Here is a 19,449-nt window from a genome sequence, read left to right on the forward strand (position 1 = left end):
CAGAGTGTGATGTCTATTGTAGTGTCAGAAGCCGGGTAGAGAGTGAAAGTGAAATCTTGGAGCACCAATTTCTGATCATCCTTCTAACTTTTAAATTACCCTAATGTCTTTGGGCGTAAGCACAGAATATGACTAACGTAACGGAAAACTAGCAAGAGGTATTATTAGAAAGTAATATAATATGTTTCATAAATAAAGTAAAATTCAGCTGCTAGTCTATTTCTGTAATTGTCAGAGGGAATTTTCTCTTTCCCTTGAGGCAGCCAATTATTGGGAGGGCTTTACACCTGTCTGGAGGATAGTGGCTAGGCATCTTTTCCTTCCCTCTGCTGTATCCTTTCTCCCTTCCGGCCCCCCAATGTTCCTGTGACCTGATATGTAAGAACCCATGTTTGGTAAGTCAATGTACAATGTTAGCTTAAGCCTCTATGTAACCTCATTGGGACATTGATCAGACAATGGTTGTCTTAAACACAGGTGGATTTTCGGAAAAAAGCTATGAATGGAGCTCAGAAGAGGAAGACTCTGGTGGGAAGGCCCACCCAGTACAAGTGCTCATTGTGAAGGATGATCACTCCTTTGAGCTGGACGAAGGTGCTCTCAACCGCATCTTGCTCTCCAAAGCTGTCTGTGATCGGGAGGTGGTGGCTGTGTCCGTGGCTGGGGCTTTTCGGAAGGGAAAATCATTCTTGATGGACTTCATGCTGAGATACATGCACAACATGGTAGGTTTGCACTGGTTTGCTGTAGAGTTTGTGGCCTCATTCTTCATGCTCAGGAACTTAGTACATGAGCAAGCCTGCAGATTGCAATATATGTCTGGCTTGCTTTTGGTGCAATTAAGAAGATGTAATTAAGTAAAGTGCCCTCAAATATTAGATTTGATACTTGAGAGATGAATAATGAGAATGTCACAAGGGATAAGATGTGTTGTTGCGGGTAGGAAGTGGGATTCGTCTGCCAGAATCCATCCAAACTGGTAGCAAAACTTCATGCTGGGATTCCACGTATTGTGCAAATATATTGTGTATTGTGCAATATAGGGTTCAGGATACGGCACAGCTGTGTATAGCTATTTGTAGGTTTAAGATTGGGAGAACAATAACCTGCCTAAGTGTAGCCTGTGACTTAGTTTTGTAGATTTGCATCTGTGATTTCATAACTGAGAATGTCTTCAACCATTTCACATACAAGTAGAGATAATCCTCTGTAATCTGGTGAATCATTCCCTGACATTACCAGCCTGGTGGGGAATCTGAAAATGCCAATTAAACTTTTTATTGCCTATTTAATTTTAATTTAATTTAATTTAATTTAATTTATCGCATTTCTATGCCGCCCAACTCCCAAGGGACTCTGGGCAGCTTACAGCAAAAATAATGCGAACAATGAACATAGAAAAATTATTAAAAACATTATAAAAACATTTTAAAAACATTAAATATAATGTTTAAAATATAATGTTTGAAATATAAACTTTAGGTTCTTCTGTAGTAAAATGCTTTGTCCAAATTGAAATGGATCATCTTCCTTCTCATTCAAATGGACAATCACTGAAAATGTCCAGCTGCTAAGTAATTGTTTGGTTGCTAGCTTCTTTGGTGACCACTAATACTAGAAATAAGCTATTGGGATAAAGAAACATGATTTTCCATGGCTCTGAGGATAATAACTTGCTTGCCCATTACTTTGCAGGAGTTGGTTGATTGGATTGGGGATTTTAATGAACCACTCACAGGATTTTCTTGGAGAGGTGGATCTGAACGGGAGACAACTGGCATCCAGATTTGGAGTGAAGTCTTCCTTGTGGACAAACCAGATGGGAACAAGGTTGGTGATTTCTTGTGGATACTCATAAGCACTGGCTGGTATCAAACCAGCTGTGATATATTGAATAAGTTATAATGCTGGCTACAGGTAGTCCTCGACTTACGACCACAATTGAGCACAGAATTTACATTGCTAAGTGAGAAATTTCTTAAGTGAGTTTTGCCCCATTTTATGACTTTTCTTGTCACATTTATTAAGTGAATCATTGCAGTTGTTAAATTACTGATATGGTTGTTAAGTGAATCTGGCTTCCGCATTGACTTTGCTTGTCAGAAGGTCGCAAAAGATTATCACATCACCCTGGGACACTGTAATCGTCATAAATATGAACCAGTTGTCAAGCATCTGAATATAAACCATGTGACCATGGGGATGCTGCAATGGTCATAAGTGTGAAAAATGGTCATAAGTCACTTTTTTCAGTGCCATTGTAACTTAGAACTGTCACTAAGCTAACTGTTGTAAGTTGAGGACTACCTGGTAAGACTAAGTCATAGGCAGGCAAAGCACAGTGGGTCATTTCATAGAACACACTAAATTAGAACTAAATTTTGTTATGGCTTAACATAATGTGTGGACCGAACCATTGGTTTCCGTTTGCCTAAACTTGTTTACTATCTAACTTTACAAATACAAGTTTTCAGAAAATCAACCTTATTGGCATTATTGGTATTGGTTTACAACCACTTCTATTCTTCACTCTGCTTTATTAAACAAATAGATTCTTAAACGAACCCGAGGATATGTAGAGTTGGAGTGGAAATGAAGTGAAGAATTGAGGTCCCAGATCCTGAAATGCATGCAAACAAAATGGGCAACATGTGAAAAAGGAAATGTCAACTGTGGTATATAAAACAGAATCCTATCCAGAGGTGGTATTCAGCCGGTTCGGACTGGTTCGCCTGAACTGGTAGCGGAAATTGCTAACTGAGCTGTGGTAGCGCAGTGGTTAGAATGCAGTATTGCAGGCTAATTCTGCTGACTGCCAGCAGTTCAATTCTCCCTGGCTCAAGGCTGACTCAGCCTTCCATCTTTCTGAGGTCAGTAAAATGAGGACCCAGATGGGTGGGGGCAAGATGCTGACTTTGTAAACCGCTTAGAGAGGGCTGTAAAGCACTGTGAAGCGGTATATAAATCTAAGTGCTATTGCAATTTTTTTTTTTACACTGCTGAGACAGTGTTGAAATAGCAAGGCTTTCCTTCCTTCTACACAGGATTCCATTGCTAACGGGAGGAGTATTGCCTCTGTTTAGCCTGAATGGATAAATTGAGCTGGATAGCCACTAGATGTTTTTGTCTGGCTTTATATGTGGCATCAAACAGGGACATCTGCAAAAGTAGTCAGCAAGGTCAAAGTTGTGGGTGTGACTGGATAGGTGAAGCCCCGCCCCTTTTATGTGCATGGTAGGTATGCACAGCACATTAAAAGGGGGATGAGCTTTGATTGCCGAGATATTTGCCATTTGTGACCACTCCCGCAGACTTCCCTGGTCTCTCAAGGCTGTTTGTACATTTATTTCATTCACACGGTGGTTTACTCTTTTTTTAAATCAAAAATATCCAGAATACAATAGTGCAAAGCAAATCCCTAAAAAAGTAGAAGATTTGAAAGAGTTAAAACCAAACCAAAGAGAACCATAACAACAATGACAACACATTAAATGATATCATAGTATGAAGTAAGCCGAAGGCTGGGTGAATAAGGAGGTGATTAATTGTCAGGGAAAGCTAACGAGTCTTGGGGTGATGCCAGCCAGATGTAATAAACCAGGAGGGAATTCTATTATTCAGGCTCCTGCATCAAAAAAATATTCTCCCTTGAGTTGTCACATGACAAATCTGGCAAGGGCAGCACCTTCTAGAAAGTGTTTTGTTTTGACTTCAATTTCTAGGCGGGCTCTGAAGGGAGATTATCTATCGGGTATCCAAACCTATACTACATAGCTCTTTGTATATTTTTGAGAAAGGGGATAGCAAAAGTTTTGGCCCAGAGGCTCCTTTAAAATTTTGGATATGTGTGAGGAGTTTACAAAACGACCACTGAAGGTGATCTGCTTGTTCACAAAATGATTGCCCCAGTGGTGAAATGTAAAATTTGTTACTACCGGTTCTGTGGGTGTGGCTTGGTGTGTGTGGGGGTAATGTGACTGGGTGGGTGTGGCCAACTTTTTTTTTTTTTTTTACTTTTAAAAGCATTTTTTTGGCCAAAGAGGTTTTAGAAAAAATGCTTTTAAAAGTAAAAAAAACAAAAAACTGATGATTGTGCGGCTTAGCTGGGCATGGGGGGAGGGGGGGCAGGGATTTTTGCTACCGGTTCTCCGAACCACCCGCCTCCATCCCTACTGGATCATGCGATCCGGTCGAACCGGGAGCATTTCACCCTTGTGGCCAATCACAAAACATCCATGTACCAGATGGTAAATTAACCCTCCAATTCACACATGCTTTCTATCATTCTGGTGGGATTTTTTGGGACCCCAGACCATGCTTGCAAATAAGTAAGATGCTGAAAGCTAATATATTGGATTTCTGTGTTGCCCATCTCACTAATACAGTAACTCTGGGAAGCTTATAATATTGTATAATAAAAGTTAAAAACTGCCAAATGCTTTGTTCTGTAGTAGATCAGCTGTCTGTCTATTTTTTGTTAAAAAGATGGACCAGGAAACTAGAAGGCTTTCCAAAAGGCATATTTTGGGTACCATATTACTTATCCTTACATTAACAATATTTTGTCTAAGTAATTGACAATTTATCTCAATAATGTATTAGTAATCAGTGTAGCATCTTTTTTTTTTTATTATTTGATTTATATGCCGCCCTTCTCCGGAGACTCAGGGCGGCTTACAGTGCATTAAGCAATAGCCTTCATACTTTTGTATATTTTATACAAAGTCAGCTTATTGCCCCCACAAACTGGGTCCTCAATTTACCTACCTTAGAAAGGATGGAAGGCTGAGTCAACCTTGAGCCTGGCAAGATTTGAACTTACTTTAATTGCAGACAGCTGGTGTTAAATTACAGTGCCTTGTCTGCAGAGCTATCCAGGCTCCCTGGATCTTTGGAAGAAATGTAATTAATTCACAGTAAAATGCCTTCTGAGCACCTCAGCCTATATTCCTGGACGATATAGGCTACCTCTAGCCCTCCGAATAAGAGATGCTTAGAAAAACAATAGGATCTTCATTTGTTGCAGACAAAATCTATTGAGAACATTCCTTAAATGAGTCAGATTTGAAGTTTTTCCAGTGCCATAACTTTGAAGTCAAAGATTTTGATTTTTTTAAGCAAATGTAGTGCCTAAGAACCTCATCTTGTATTCTCCTCTCCCTCTTATGGTTTTACAGGTTGCTGTACTGCTAATGGATACTCAGGGCACTTTCGACAGCCAGTCAACACTGCGGGATTCAGCCACAGTCTTTGCACTGAGCACCATGATCAGCTCCATCCAGGTAATAGACAATGTCAGTGGCAATGCCTCTGCAGTGTCAAATGCAGTGACTTATGATCATTTTTCACACTTAACAACCATTGAAGCATCCCCATGGCCGTGTGATCAAAATTCAGACGCTTGGCAAGTGACCCATATTTATGACAGTTGCAGTGTCCTGAGGTTATGTGATCAATCACCTTTTGCGACCTTCTGACAAGCAAAGTCAATGGGGAATCCAGATTCATTTAACAACTGGGTTACTAACTTAACACTTACAGTGATTCACTTAACAATGTGTGGCAAGAAAGGTCGTAAAATGAGGCAAAATTCACTTAACAAATATCTCGCTTAGCAACAGAAATTTTGGGCTCAATTGTGGTCGTAAGTCGAGGAGTACCTGTAGTATCAGTGATGGATATTGACTCTATATAGGCCATATAAGAGAGCCAGTTTGGTGTAGAGGTTAAGACATCAGGTTAGAAACCAGGAGAGTGTGAGTTCTAGTCCTGCCTTAAGTCACAAAGCTAGTTGGATGACCTTGTGCCAGCCACTCTCTCTCAGCCCTAGGAAGGAGGCAATGCCAAAACCATTTCTGAAATTTTGCAGAGAAAAACTGCAGGCACTTGTCCAGGCAGAAGCACATCAACATAAGGCTTTCTCTGCTCTTCTACATGATCCCAGGGTAGGTGAGGTTTCAAGGGGGAAAAGTTAAGGCCGCAGTGCTCTTTCTAGTTTACATGCCCTTTACTGTCTTACTAAGGTTGAAATCATTGATTATTTTTAAAAATAGAATAAAATAGAATAAGAGATTTGAAAGGGACCTTTGAAGGTCTTCTGATCAGACAGGAGTACACCATTCCAGACAAATGGTTATCCAGTCTCTTCTTAAAATCTTCCAGTGTTGGGGCATTCAAAACTTCTGGAGGCAAGTTGTTCTACTAATAAATTGCTCTAATTCTCAGGAAATTTCTCCTTAGTTCTAAGTTGCTTCTCTGCTTGATTAGTTTCCACCCATTGCTTCTTGTCCTGCCCTCAGGTGCTTTGGAGAATAGTTTGACTCCCTCTTCTTTGTGGCAACCCATGAGATACTGGAACACTGCTATCATGTCTCCCCTAGTTCTTTTTTTCATTAAACTAGACATTAAAGACCTGCTTTTTGCAAGATCCAGTGATCATAGACCTTTTCAGTGCAGGAGCCAGAGCATTCAGCGTTTTAGTACCTGAATGGAGACACAGGGATGTGTGACTGCAAAATGGTGATGGTGGAACTGCTAAATTGTGATAGTTCATATGAGTGAGCCAAACTATATGATAGATGGGGTGAGAACAAAATAGTTACATATTGCCCTAAACAATTGTTGTTGGCTTGTGGTCTGGCCTGATAAGGACTAATTCAGTGTTTCCTAACCTCTGCTCCTTACGCTATGTGGACTTCAACTCCGAGAATTCCCCAGCCAGCATGTCTTACATGTCTTAAAATTGTTAAGGTTGGGATACAGAATAGAATAGAATAGAATAGAATAGAATAGAATAGAATAGAATAGAATAGAATAGAATAGAATAGAATTCTTTATTGGCCAAGTGTGATTGGCAGTGGTGGGAGTCAAATTTTTTTACTACCGGTTCTGTGGGTATGGTGTGGCTTGGTGGGCGTGGTGTGGCTTGGTGGGCATAGGTTGGTGGGCGTGGCAGGGGAAGGATACTGTAAAATCTCCATTCCCACCCCACTCCAGTGGAATGTTACTGCAAAATCCCCATTTCCTCCCGATCAGCTGGGACTCAGGAGGCAGAGAATAGATGGGGGCAGTCTCACTGCGTTATTTTATTTACCAGCTGAGCTCATCATTTCTGGACTATCAGACTTTCCGTACCTTGCCAAGAATCCTTATCAGTAAACTACTACGCATGTCCATCCACCCACATTCCTTCACACTTTTTCCTTTGTTCTCTTGCCACGGGTGCCGGTTGCTGAAAGGCAGCTGGCCCAAATTACTTCCAAAATGTAACAATTTACTTTTCTTAGTTAGTGAGGTGTTTTATTTTTCTTTATAACAAATAAATGAGTTTTATTAGAAACCTTCCTTCGCGTTTCTTTTTCGGAATATTTCAAACAAGGAGGAGCCACGATTCATCTCCTCTAATTAAACCAGGGTAATTAGTCCCAGAGCCAAACATGGGATTAATAAATGCCCTGACAGGCAGGGCCAGTCAGAGGTGGTATTTACCGGTTCTTCGAACTACTCAAAATTTTCACTACCAGTTCTCCAGAACTGGTCAGAACCTGCTGTATACCACCTCTGGATTGGACACACAAGGAGTTTGTCTTTGGTGCATATGCTCTCATTACTCCAAATAGAGACCTCTTTAGGAGTACAACACAGGTAGCAGGAAATAAATTGCATACACACAGAGCATGCAAGAAGATAAGAATTTTCACAGCCATTTTTACACAATTCTGGCTTTGTTTTGTACTCAGGTGTATAATTTGTCACAGAACGTACAAGAAGATGACCTTCAGCACTTGCAGGTAACTCTATGCTGCTTACCCATCTCCTGTTCTGTCCGTAAGAGTTGGACAGTTCTATTTGCTATAATTCTGTACAGAAGTACTGTTTGTTCTTATGGTGCAAAGATATACAATTGTGACTTAGCATTATTACTATTTATTCAGCTAGTATTTAATTAGTTTTCATGATCTCATATGTTTATTTACTACCATTAGTTTTATTATTGCTAACAATATCTTTGTGATCAGGCCTGGGAATAGGAATATCCCAAGGATAGATACAGATACAGATTAACAGAGTTGGAAGGGACTTTGTAGGTCATCTAGTCCAAGCAGACCCTGCACCATTTTTGACAGACGGCAGTCCAGTCTCTTCTTGAAAGCTTCCAGTGATGAAGCTCCCACAACTTCTGAAGACAAGCTGTTTCATTGGTTGATTGCTGTCTCTGTCAGAAAATTTCTCCTTATTTCCAAGTTGAATCTCTCCTTGTTCAGTTTCCATCCATTATTCCTTGCCTGGCCTTCAGGTGCTTTGGATAAAGGTTTTAACAATATTTACACGTCAGACAAGTTACTTTGTACTTTTAAAGCAGACTTCGGCCAAATGTTTGACGCCTTTAATTTGTATGTGAGCTTCAAAGATCCCTTTAGAGCTGTGGAAGGATAACACAGAAGTCACAACTTCAGCTTTGTGGTATCTTCAGTTTAAAATAATACATTAAAAGGATTCAACCATACTGTAATCTATACACCTTCAGTTTCATACTTGAAGCCCTGTTTTCAATCTTATGGATGAAAGTTGTCCAGATAAAGACAATAGGTTTTGTGGCACTTTAAAGGTAACAAATCACGTATGTCAGCCTTGGAAGCCATATTAGATCGGAACGCTGACAACTTACTTAAAAGTTTACAGACTGGAGTCCATTGACGCACTCACATTTGATGTGTCTGATCAAGAGAAGTGTCATCAGCAAAAGCTGATGCCATAATAAATTGACTAAATTTTAAGTTGCCTGCTCCCCTTGATTCTCTTTGTGGTTTTACTGATTTAACTTGTTCTTTGGGGTGGGGGTGGGGGAAGAGTTGAAAGCAATGGAAGTACAGTTTAAAAATAAAGCACTGTGGTCAATGCAATATAAGCAAAACTATTTGTTAACACATAGGTCTTGTTTAAAATTTCTCCCTGGCTTCCTTCTTGTTTCAGCTCTTCACAGAATATGGGAGGCTAGCCATGGAAGAAACATTCCTGAAGCCGTTTCAGGTAAGAAAATAATTGAGAGGTTTCCTGTGCAACCTGCAGAAATTATGTTTTGTAAACTGCACAGATAATCTTGAGGTGGCACTCAAACAGAAATGGAAACCTCTATACTCCGAAGAGATAACTCAAGTTCTTCAAAACGACCACCTGCCATTGCCTTAAGGTATGGCTATATCATCAAGTTGCTATTCAGCGCTGCAGCATTACGCACCAATATTATTCTATTTTGGATTTCTCAGTTCCTATCCAGCACAGCCATGGACTATGCTCCCATTCCCTGCACAATTCTGAGCTTTGTAGGTATAGACAAAACCCAGCATCTGGGATGTAGAAGGAGCCACTTTACACAACAAATTAAACTCACTGCTTAGTGCAGAAATCCAGATTAAAATATCTCTGGCAGATGACTGTCCGACCTCTGCTTGAATACATCCAGTAAGCTCCCCCTTTTATGGATAATTGATTCCACTGTAGAACTGCATTAAACCTGCCATGCCATAACTTAAGATCATCCTTCCATGTCCTGTCCTCTGCAATGACAGACAACAGATCTTGGTGACAAGCAGTGGCATCTGCAGGATCTTGATGCTTTTGAAGGTGAGAACCACATTGTGAAGTGGCATCCTAAACTCTGTCTGTTTTGGGTGGGTGAGCAACAACAGGACACACAGAAAAGGGCAGGGCTTGCAACATACCCTGTTTCCCTGAAAATACGACCTTCTCTGAAAGTAAGTCCTAGCTTGATTTTCACACGTGCGCCCAATATAAGCCCTACTCCCAAAATAAGCCCTAATTAAGATTTCCCCCCAACTCCAGAGTGCACGGATAAAAATTAAGCTAGGGTGTGTGTGTGAAGCTGCCCTACTACTTACCTTTGGACAGTTGTAGCCAGGCCTCACACACCCCGACAACTGCCTCGATGGCCCATTTCCTCTGTAGACGGCAAGGCTGGCAAGCTTTCCTGAGGGCCTCTCTAGCTGATAACAAAGCTCTGAATCGATCTGGAGCTCTGTTATCGGCTGCAGAGGCCTCCAGGAAAGGCTTGCTGGCTGCAGAAGAAGTTCCTAAAGGCCTCTGACAGTGAAAAGGAGGCCGGGGGATGATGTGTGCAAGTGAGGTTAGTCAGTTGATGACATCCCCCCCCCCGAAAATAAGACCTGGTGCCTTTTTTTGTGGTAAAAAAATAAAAAATAAGACAGGGTCTTATTTTCAGAGAAACACGGTAGTTTATATCAGCCTGTCCCTCTTGCCATTCCTTAAGACGCTCCCTGTGACATTCAGAGCTTCTGCACCAGAGACATTCCTTGTGTGTCTATCACACTTTTTTTTTTTAATTTGATTTATATGCCGCCCTTCTCCGGAGACTCAGGGCGGCTTACAATGCGCTAAGCAATAGCCTTCATCCTTTTGTATATTTATACAAAGTCAGCTTATTGCCCCCACAAACTGGGTCCTCAATTTACCTACCTTAGAAAGGATGGAAGGCTGAGTCAACCTTGAGCCTGGTGAGATTTGAACCTGCAGTAATTGCAGGCAGCTGGTCTTAATAACAGGGTGCTTTAGACCACTGTACTACCAAGGCTCTACCCTTACTTGGGCAATAAAGCGTCCTGTCCTGTCCTGTCCTGTCCTGTCCTGTCCTGCCCTATCCTATCCTATCCTATCCTATCCTATCCTTTCAGTCCAAGAAAAGCACAGTCCTATCCCCCTCATTCATATTTTCTCAAGACTCAACCTAAACAATTTTCAGTCTCTTATCAAAGGACTTCATTTCTAGTCCCCCAATTATCTTTGTTGCTCTTGTCTAAACCTGACTTAAATCTTTAAAGTGAGAGGCTCTAATCAGTTGATCGATCAACCAACCAACTAATCATTCAAAATGTTTAAACTGACCAATAGCTGCAGTTTTCTGGGAGCTTTAAAACAAACACAAATACATAAAAATACAATTTGAGTTAAAATGTACCCAAACAGAATGCAATAAAATACAAAATAAAGACACTATGTAACCTAGGTAGCAAGCAAATTGGTCATCAAAACCTTCAAACAATATTAATTAATATACAAGTAGAATATGGTTCAAATATAATTTAGTATTCAAGGTGAGATCTGATTAATGCAGAATAGGTTGGAATTAATTTGCTGAAATTTCCATGATTTCAAGACCATAGTTCTGTTGATTTTGATGTTTTAACTAATTTGTTTAAAAGGAGTTGTAAATTCAAGGCTGAGGTTAGCCATGAAAGCCAGCTGGGTGACTTTGGGCCAGTCACTCTCATCTCATAGGATTGTGGGGAAAATAGGAGGAGTAAGATATGTTGGATATGTTCACCGCCTTGAGTTATTTACAAAAATAATAAAGGTGGGGTATAAATAAATAAACAATAATACTTTTCCTTTGAGAAGTATAAGGCATCAAAGAGGCCAATTTTTTGTTTCTATAAAATCCCATATTGGTTGCTTTCAGTAATGAAATTTGAGTGTATAGCATTGGAAGTTTCCTGGATAGAAGGTTAATAAATAAGCACTGCAAATGTTTATAATTTTCAATAAACAACTTGCTACAAATCAGCTGATTTCTTCAAAATGAAGTAGTTTATTTAAATCACATATTAAACAGGTAAAAACACCCTGTTGTTCCATACCAAACAATGCATTTAAATGAATGCAATGTTTTCGTCGCTTGTACGTTGTATTCACTTTGTTCTTGGTTTTTATCACATTTATAGTCTCTTATTTTCCTTGTTCGTGACTGGAGCTTTCCCTATGAATTTGCTTACGGGGCTGAAGGTGGAGCCAAATTTTTGGAAAAACGTCTCAAGGTTAGTATTAACAGTTGCACGTGTTTTCATTTTATTTTCCAGCTTAATAGATGCTTGTTAAAACAGATCAGACAATAATGAAATAATCCTCACAGATTAAGGTTATCAAATTAAATTTAGTTAACAGTGAATCAATTTAGAGTCATTCTTGCAGGGGAAAAAAATCAATCACAATTTTAAGATACTGTTGTTAAATTTACTGCAGAGGGCAGCAGAGAGGAAAAGCCTGGTTGACCAATGAGAACTTGAGCATCACACTCTGTGTGTGGTGTTTACAGCCCCTTAACATGCACTCAATTTTGGTGGCATGACTGGGAAAAAAAAAGTGAATTCCTGCACTTCTGTGATGGAAAGGTATGAAAACCTTTTTTTTGCAATCCTAAAATAGGCTTTATGCATTTAAAAGAAAACATGCACCTTCTCTCAACAGGAATAAAACTGGAAAATCCTAGCCCCTCTGACACAGGTTAACCCCCTGATACAGCCTTTGCTCAGTGGCTAAGATGCTGAGGGATGCAGTGGCTCAGTGGCTTAGATGCTGAGCTTGTTGATCAAAAGATCGGCAGTTCAGTGGTTCGAATCCCTAGTGCCACGTAACGGGGTGAGCTCCTGTTACTTGTCCCAGCTTCTGCCAACCTAGCAGTTCGAAAGCACATAAAAAATGCAAGTAGAAAAATAGGGATCACTTTTGGTGGGAAGGTAACAGCGTTCCGGGCGCCTTTGGTGTTTAATCATGCCGACCACATGACCACGGAGACGTCTTTGGACAGCGCTGGCTCTTTGGCTTTGAAACGGAGAGAGCACCGCCCCCTAGAGTCGGGAACCACTAACACATATGTGCGAGGGGAACCTTTACCTTATAGCCTTTGTATCATCTCTTTGCCTATTCCAGACTGATTTTCTCCAGACTAGTTCTTATGTCTGTGGTTCACAGTGAGGAGGGTAGGAGTAGACCGTTTTCTTTAGCTAGACCACACAAGGATGATGATGTTTTTTAGACCTCTAAGAAGTCTAGAAGGTGCATCGATTGGTGTGTGATGATCTTGTCAAATGGGTAAGGTCGAATTGTTTTAAGGTTTGGGATGGTTAAAATACGAGCAAGTTGCATTAAGTCTTGTGAAAACTGAATGCATTTATTTTGCCATTTTTAAAGCCAAAGAAATCTTAAAAAAACAGAAAATCATACTCTTAAAAATTTTGAAATTTTGCTATCGAAGTATTATATTATAGCCCAGTCTGGAGAGGGCACAATGAGCTTTGAGGATTGCCTCCAAGCTGTGGGATGGTTCCTGCAAAATCTTTTGTCCAAAAGATGATGCATGAAATAAGAGATGGATAACTTTAGGACTTTTGTGCCAGTAGAAGTTTGACACATTAATGAACCTGTTTTTTTAAACATATATGCAACTGTGCAAAAGCACACTAAGTACTTTCTGCTGCCCCATGGTGAGAAGGTGAGGATTTCTTTGTGGCAGCTGCCTTCTTCAATCAAACTTGGAGGAATTTGGACCTTTAAGTGCTGCACATAGGATTTCAGCAGTGGCAGGAGGGATGAACCCAGAGGGAATTTGTCTTCTACTTGAAGATAAATAGAGGCTGGCATTGATTCAAGAAGGTTTTCCAGGGCACAGTTTACAGCAGTATTTTTCAAACTATAAGTGTGTGTGGATTCTGGCTGAGGAATTCTGGGAATTGAAGTCCACACATCTTAAAGTTGCTAAGTTTGAAAAAGATTGGTGTAGAGGCTATGCTTTGAAAGGATCTCTCTATGCTTTTTTTGTATACAGGTAGTCCTTGACTTACAACAGTTCGTTCAAAGTTACAACGCCACTGAAATAAGTGATTGATGACCGTTTTTCACACTTACGACCATTGAAGCATTCCATGGTCACATGATCAAAATTCGGATGCTTGGCAACTGACTCATATTTATGACGATTGCAATGTTCCAGGATCCTGTAATCATCTCTTGTCACCTTCTGACAAGCAAAATCAACGGGGAAGCCAGATTCATTTAACAACCATGTTACTAACTTTTTAACAACCGCAGTGATTCACTTAACAACTGTGGCAAGAAAAATCAGACATGGGTCCTGAGTCTTTGGAGAGGGGCGGCATACAAATTGAATTAATAAATGAATTAATAAATGGGACAAAATTCCCTTAACAACTTAGCAACGGAATTTTTGGGCTCAATTGTGACCGTAAGTCGAGGACTTCCTGTACCAAGATGCAACAATGGAATCCCCAGGTATGAATAACGGATTTATACTTGTCCTCCTTAAACGAGTAATTGTCTGCTTGTTCCCAGGTTTCTGGAAACCAGCATGAAGAGCTGCAGAATGTGCGGAAGCATATACACTCCTGTTTCACCAACATCTCCTGTTTCCTTTTACCTCATCCGGGTTTGAAAGTAGCTACAAATCCCAATTTTGATGGGAAACTCAGAGGTGAGTTCATTGGCATCGGTAAGAAACCAAGCAGCACAAAAACTGAGAGTTGGAGCTGTATCCAGAGGTGGGCTTCACATAATTTAACAACTGGTTCGCCTAGGGCAGAACCGAAAATGTGAGCGTGTGACTTCAAACACACAGCAATTTCGTGCGCGTGGCTTCCAGCACACCTTCTCGGTGAGTAGAGTGGGCGAGGCGTGGCAATCAGCTGGGCTGCATGGGCAGGGCGAGTGAGCCAGAGAGTGAGATATATAGGATGGGATAGCACCCGGGTGGGCAGCTGGGCGGGCCCAGCCGGTGGTCGGAACTACCGGTTTGCCTGAACCAGTCTGAAACGGCAGCAGCCCACCTCTGGCTGTATCATAGACAAATTTGAGGCAGGGTTTGCAGAAGTGTCTATGGCTGTTTTAGGGATAACATTCATTTTCAATCAATCATAATAGAGCAGGAAGGGACCTTGGGGGTCTTCTAGTCCAAACCCCTGCTCAAACAGGAGACCCTATACCAGTGATGGCTAATCTTTTTGCTGTCGCGTGCCAAAAGCAGGGGGAACGCGGGGTGGTGGTGGTGGTGGTGGTCACATGCTCACATGCCCACACCCATAATTCAATGCACCCCTCCCCCCCATACATGTACGCGCGACCCCCCCCCATGCTCCCCCCGCTTTTGGCATGTGATGGCCCGGTTGGCCCGGTACGCCTATTTTTTGCTCCGGGGGCCGGGAAATGGTGTGTTTCCTGACTTCCAGTGGAACCGGAAGGCCTATTTTTCACTCTCCCCAGGCTCCAGAGGCTTTCTAGGAGCCTAGGGAGGGCAAAAACGGCCTTCCCCACCGCCCTGGAGGCCCTCTGGAGGCTGGAAACGGCCCGTTTCCTGACTTCCAGTGGGCCCGGAAGGCCTGAAAATCAGCTTGCCGGTGCACACATGCGCGCTGGAGCTGAGCTAGGGCAACGCTCGCATGCCCACAGATATGGCTCCACATGCCATCTGTGGCCCATGTGCCATAGGTTCGCCATCATGGCCCTATACCATTTCAGACAAGTGACTGTCCAGTCTCTTCTTAAAAACCTCCAGTGATGAAGCACCCACAACTTCTGACAGCAAGCTGTTCCACTGGTTAATTATTCTCATTGTCAGGAAATTTCTCCTTAGTTTCAGGTTGCTTCTCTCCTTGATTAGTTTCCATCCATTGTCTCTTGTCCTACCTACAGGTGCTTTGGTAAACAAGTTGACCCCCCCTCCTTTTTGTGGCAACCTCTCAAATACTGGAATGCTGCTATCATGTCACCCTTAGACCTTCTTTTCTCTAGACTAGCCAAACCCAAATCCTGCAACCTTCTTCGTATGTTTTCATCCCCAGGCCTTTAATTATCTTTTCCCAAATTTTCCAAAGTCTCAACATCTTTTTTGTAATGTGGTGACCAAAACTGGATGCAGTATTCCAGGTGTGGTCTTACTAAGGATTTATAAAGCGGCACTAATACTTCACATGAATTTGATCGTATGCCTCTGTTTATACAACCAAGTATTGTATTAGCCTTTTTGGCTGCTGCCGCACACTGTGCTGGCTCATGTTTAAGTGATTGTCCATTAGGATCCCAAAGTCCCTCTCACAGTTTCTGTTTTTGATCCGGGTTTCGCCTGTTCTGTACTTTCATTCTCAAAAGAGAATGAAACTGACCAGATGGTTGGAACTGCATGTCTCCAGTTTTTTTCTGCTTAATTAATTATACCCATGTGCCTTTTTTCTTAGATGAGAATTATACATTATTTGTTTATTTATGCATTAAGTATGCCACCCCTCTCATTAGCCACCCCTCTGGGAGCCTTACAATGCCATTAAAGCATATTTATAAAAACATTAAAATTAACCACTAATCACACAGCTAGTCTTACTCGACTTACAATCACAACTGAGCCCAGAATTTCTGTTGCTAAGCAAGAATTTTGCCCCATTTTACGACCTTTCTTGCCACAGTTGTTAAGTGAACCACTACAGTTGTTAAGTTAGTAACATGGTTGTTAAGCGAATCCAGCTTTCCCGTTGACACTGTAGCCATCATAAATACATGCCAGTTGTTAAGCATCTGAATTTTGCAATGGTTGTAAGTGTGAAAAATGATCTTAAGTCCATTTTTTCAGTGATTTTGTCACTTTAAATGGTCACCAAACATACAGTTGTAAGTCGAGGACTACCTGTAAGGGCTAAAAACCAAGAGAATGAAGCAGCAATATGGGGGTGGGTTTTTATCTCTCACTTGACCAACCATTTCCAGCGTAGAGTGCCCCCGTATCAGTATCCTGGGTCAACCAGAAAAGCCAGGATTTAAGGCACTTCTGAAGGAGACGGATCTTACCTCTGTTGGCAAGATGTTCCAGAGGCCACTGCAGAGAAGGCTGATGGGATATAAATGGGAGACCTCTTTTGCAGAGGGGCAGGTGGGGCGAGGCCATCCCATTGGGGTGAGACAGTTCCTCAGATAATTTGTACTCTTCTGATTGCCGTTCTGAGAGAATTTTTCTTGACCCATTCAGATACCTTCAACACGATTAGAGATTATTCCTTAAGGGGAAACCATGACCTCTACACAGAAGAGGAGAACAACACAGCAGTATCATATAGGGACAAGGTTTATTTCGTGATCGAATTAGGTTTCTGATTGGGCCATTCTAACTGGCCTCTGGACTCATGGGCATCAAGCCAGGTTTTGCAAAGGCAGTAAACTCTTTTGCCCTAAAAGACACATTTGTTGATCAATAGTTTTCAAGCTAAGGGTTGCAAAGGGGCCCGTCTAGTCATAAAGTGACATTATTGCGATATAGAGATTTCAACAGTTTTTGGAGGAAAGTAAGATTCTGCCAAGTTCTTTGGAGAAATGCTGCGTCTCAGGCTATGCCATGGAAATGTCCAGGGAAGGAGGAGACCTTTGAACAAACTGCTGGTATTGTTCTCTCCTAATTCCCAGTATAATGTTAAGATGGGCATGATGGATCTGATAGTTCCAACCCTCCAGGATTAATCTTTCAAGAACTGTGTGATCTTAACAGTCATGGCCATCTCCAGGTAAAGGTTTAGAGGATGGAATGGAATGGAATGGAAGGGAAGGGAAGGGAAGGGAAGGGAAGGGAAGGGAAGGGAAGGGAAGGGAAGGGAAGGGAAGGGAAGAGAAGAGAAGAGAAGAGAAGAGAAGAGAATTCTTCATTGGCCAAGTGTGATTGGGCACACAAGGAATTTGTCTTGGTGCATACACTCTCGGAGTACATAAAAGATAGTAGATCATGTCAGAAGGTCCACCAATAAAATATTAGTGAGGATAATCCAGACTACACAAAAGGAGCATGGTGGCTGGGCTCACCCATTGCATTAGCACTTAGACTTATATAGTGCTCCATATAGTGTTTTACAGCACTCTCTGGGAGGTTTACTGTGTCAGAATATTGCCCCCATCAATCTGGGTCCTCATTTTGCCGACGTCGGAAGGATGGAAGTCTGAGTAAACCTTGAGCTGGTCAGGATTGAACTCCAGTCTATGGTCAGAGTTAGCTTGTAATACTGCATTCTAACCATTGCACCAACAGATTCATAATTAATTAATTAGTTAATCCATGATATGATCTGCTTCTGGTGACCATCTGACCGTGATAAAATTTATCATCTTGGGTCAAATGAAGTAGGCAATGTCTACCTGAGCTATCCTCAGCTTTTCATCCCCAAATGGTACTGTGGAAAAGTTCATATAAATGACATTATATCTGCCTTGATATCTTATTCATGGATAGCAATTAAAGATATGTTGACAGAAAGAGTCCAAAAGATCCATGTCATAAGTTAGGAGACAGTATTTTGGACACTTTGATATATAGAATTCATTATTTTGATTTAGATAATCATTGGTTTACTCTGAAATCTCCTCAGTTCTTGGGGTTTCTAGTATTTGCATTACAAAAGGCACACTTATAAGTAGGGTTCATGTTCCCCTTACAGAAATAGATGATGATTTCATCAAAAACTTGAAAATCCTGATTCCATGGCTATTGAGCCCCAAGAGCCTGGATGTCAAGGAGATCAACGGAAATAAGATCACCTGCCGAGGCCTTGTGGAATATTTCAAGGTGAGCTGCAAGTATAAAAGAGAGGGCTTTCTGGCTTCAAAGCCTCCATTTTCTAGGGATCAGTGGCTAAGGTCCCCTTGCCATATTGGGCTCATGTAGAAACAGAGAGCAATCTCTACGGGAACAGATTTCTCCAGAAACAGTTTAGAGCTTAAACCCCTTCAGATGTGGCTGAAGTAGAATTTTACCATCTCTAGTGGCAGGGCTAGTAATTAGGACTGCTATGCGTTGCGCTTAAATCATATTTAGAAGTCACAGCTTTTCCATTCAATAACTTAAAAAAATCCCCCAAAGACAGCATTTTTTAGATATATTTGGAATCGCCATTAAAGGCATAGCATCCACGACATAGTAGGCGTTATATGGTTAATATGGTTAATTAATATTGTAGCTCTATAAGTAGGAACTTAAAAACACTTTTAACATTTTTTGACATAATATTTTGTGGGCAGGTTTTAAATGATGTTCCATATATCACTTGGAGTTTTTTAATTTGTTTTTCTCCCAGGCCTATATTAAGATCTACCAAGGAGAAGAGCTCCCTCATCCAAAATCAATGTTGCAGGTAATTACTGCATTCTGTGGGGGTTGGGAACATAAGTTTCTATCGGAAGGAGAAAGCATTTTTTCCCTATCAATTCCTATCAATCACGAGAGATGACTTACAGAACGAATCAAGTCCCTTAAAGATGTGTGAGATGCTCAGATCTTGCACTTCCCATTAATTTGGGAAGGGCACTAAATTAATGGAATTGAATACAGTGATGGGAGAACATAATAGAGAGCCCACTACTATGTGCAAATGGCCAAGAGGTCATAGTGAGATCTCTCTCTTTAGGTAAAGGTAAAGGTTCCCCTCACACATATGTGCTAGTCGTTCACAACTCTAGGGGGCAGTGCTCATCTCCGGTTCAAAGCCAAAGAGCCAATGCTGTCCGAAGATGTCTCCGTGGTCATGTGGCCGGCATGACTAAATGCCAAAGGCGCACGGAATGCTGTTACCTTCCCACCAAAGGTGGCTCCTATTTTTCTAC

At 41.3% G+C, this 19,449-nt stretch overlaps 1 protein-coding gene across 3 annotated transcripts in view; it reads left to right on the forward strand.

Annotated features, from left to right (window-relative positions):
* ATL1 (atlastin GTPase 1) overlaps positions 1-19,449 on the forward strand; it is a 40,287-nt gene that overhangs the window by 12,677 nt on the left and 8,161 nt on the right. For 2 of the 3 annotated variants that reach the window (XM_034433350.3, XM_087881809.1), the window contains exons 2-10: positions 478-725; positions 1,696-1,830; positions 5,178-5,282; positions 7,740-7,790; positions 8,974-9,030; positions 11,757-11,849; positions 14,161-14,299; positions 18,288-18,415; positions 18,924-18,980. In XM_034433350.3, coding sequence (XP_034289241.2) covers positions 478-725; positions 1,696-1,830; positions 5,178-5,282; positions 7,740-7,790; positions 8,974-9,030; positions 11,757-11,849; positions 14,161-14,299; positions 18,288-18,415; positions 18,924-18,980 — 1,013 coding nt within the window. Of the gene's footprint in view, positions 1-246; positions 396-477; positions 726-1,695; positions 1,831-5,177; positions 5,283-7,739; positions 7,791-8,973; positions 9,031-11,756; positions 11,850-14,160; positions 14,300-18,287; positions 18,416-18,923; positions 18,981-19,449 lie in introns of those variants that run through there. The other variant, XM_087881815.1, reaches the window with a different exon arrangement.

Source organism: Pantherophis guttatus, chromosome 1 (assembly GCF_059756535.1).
Source record: "Pantherophis guttatus breed Tessera chromosome 1, ASM5975653v1, whole genome shotgun sequence".
NCBI classification, from domain to species: Eukaryota; Metazoa; Chordata; class Lepidosauria; order Squamata; family Colubridae; genus Pantherophis; species Pantherophis guttatus.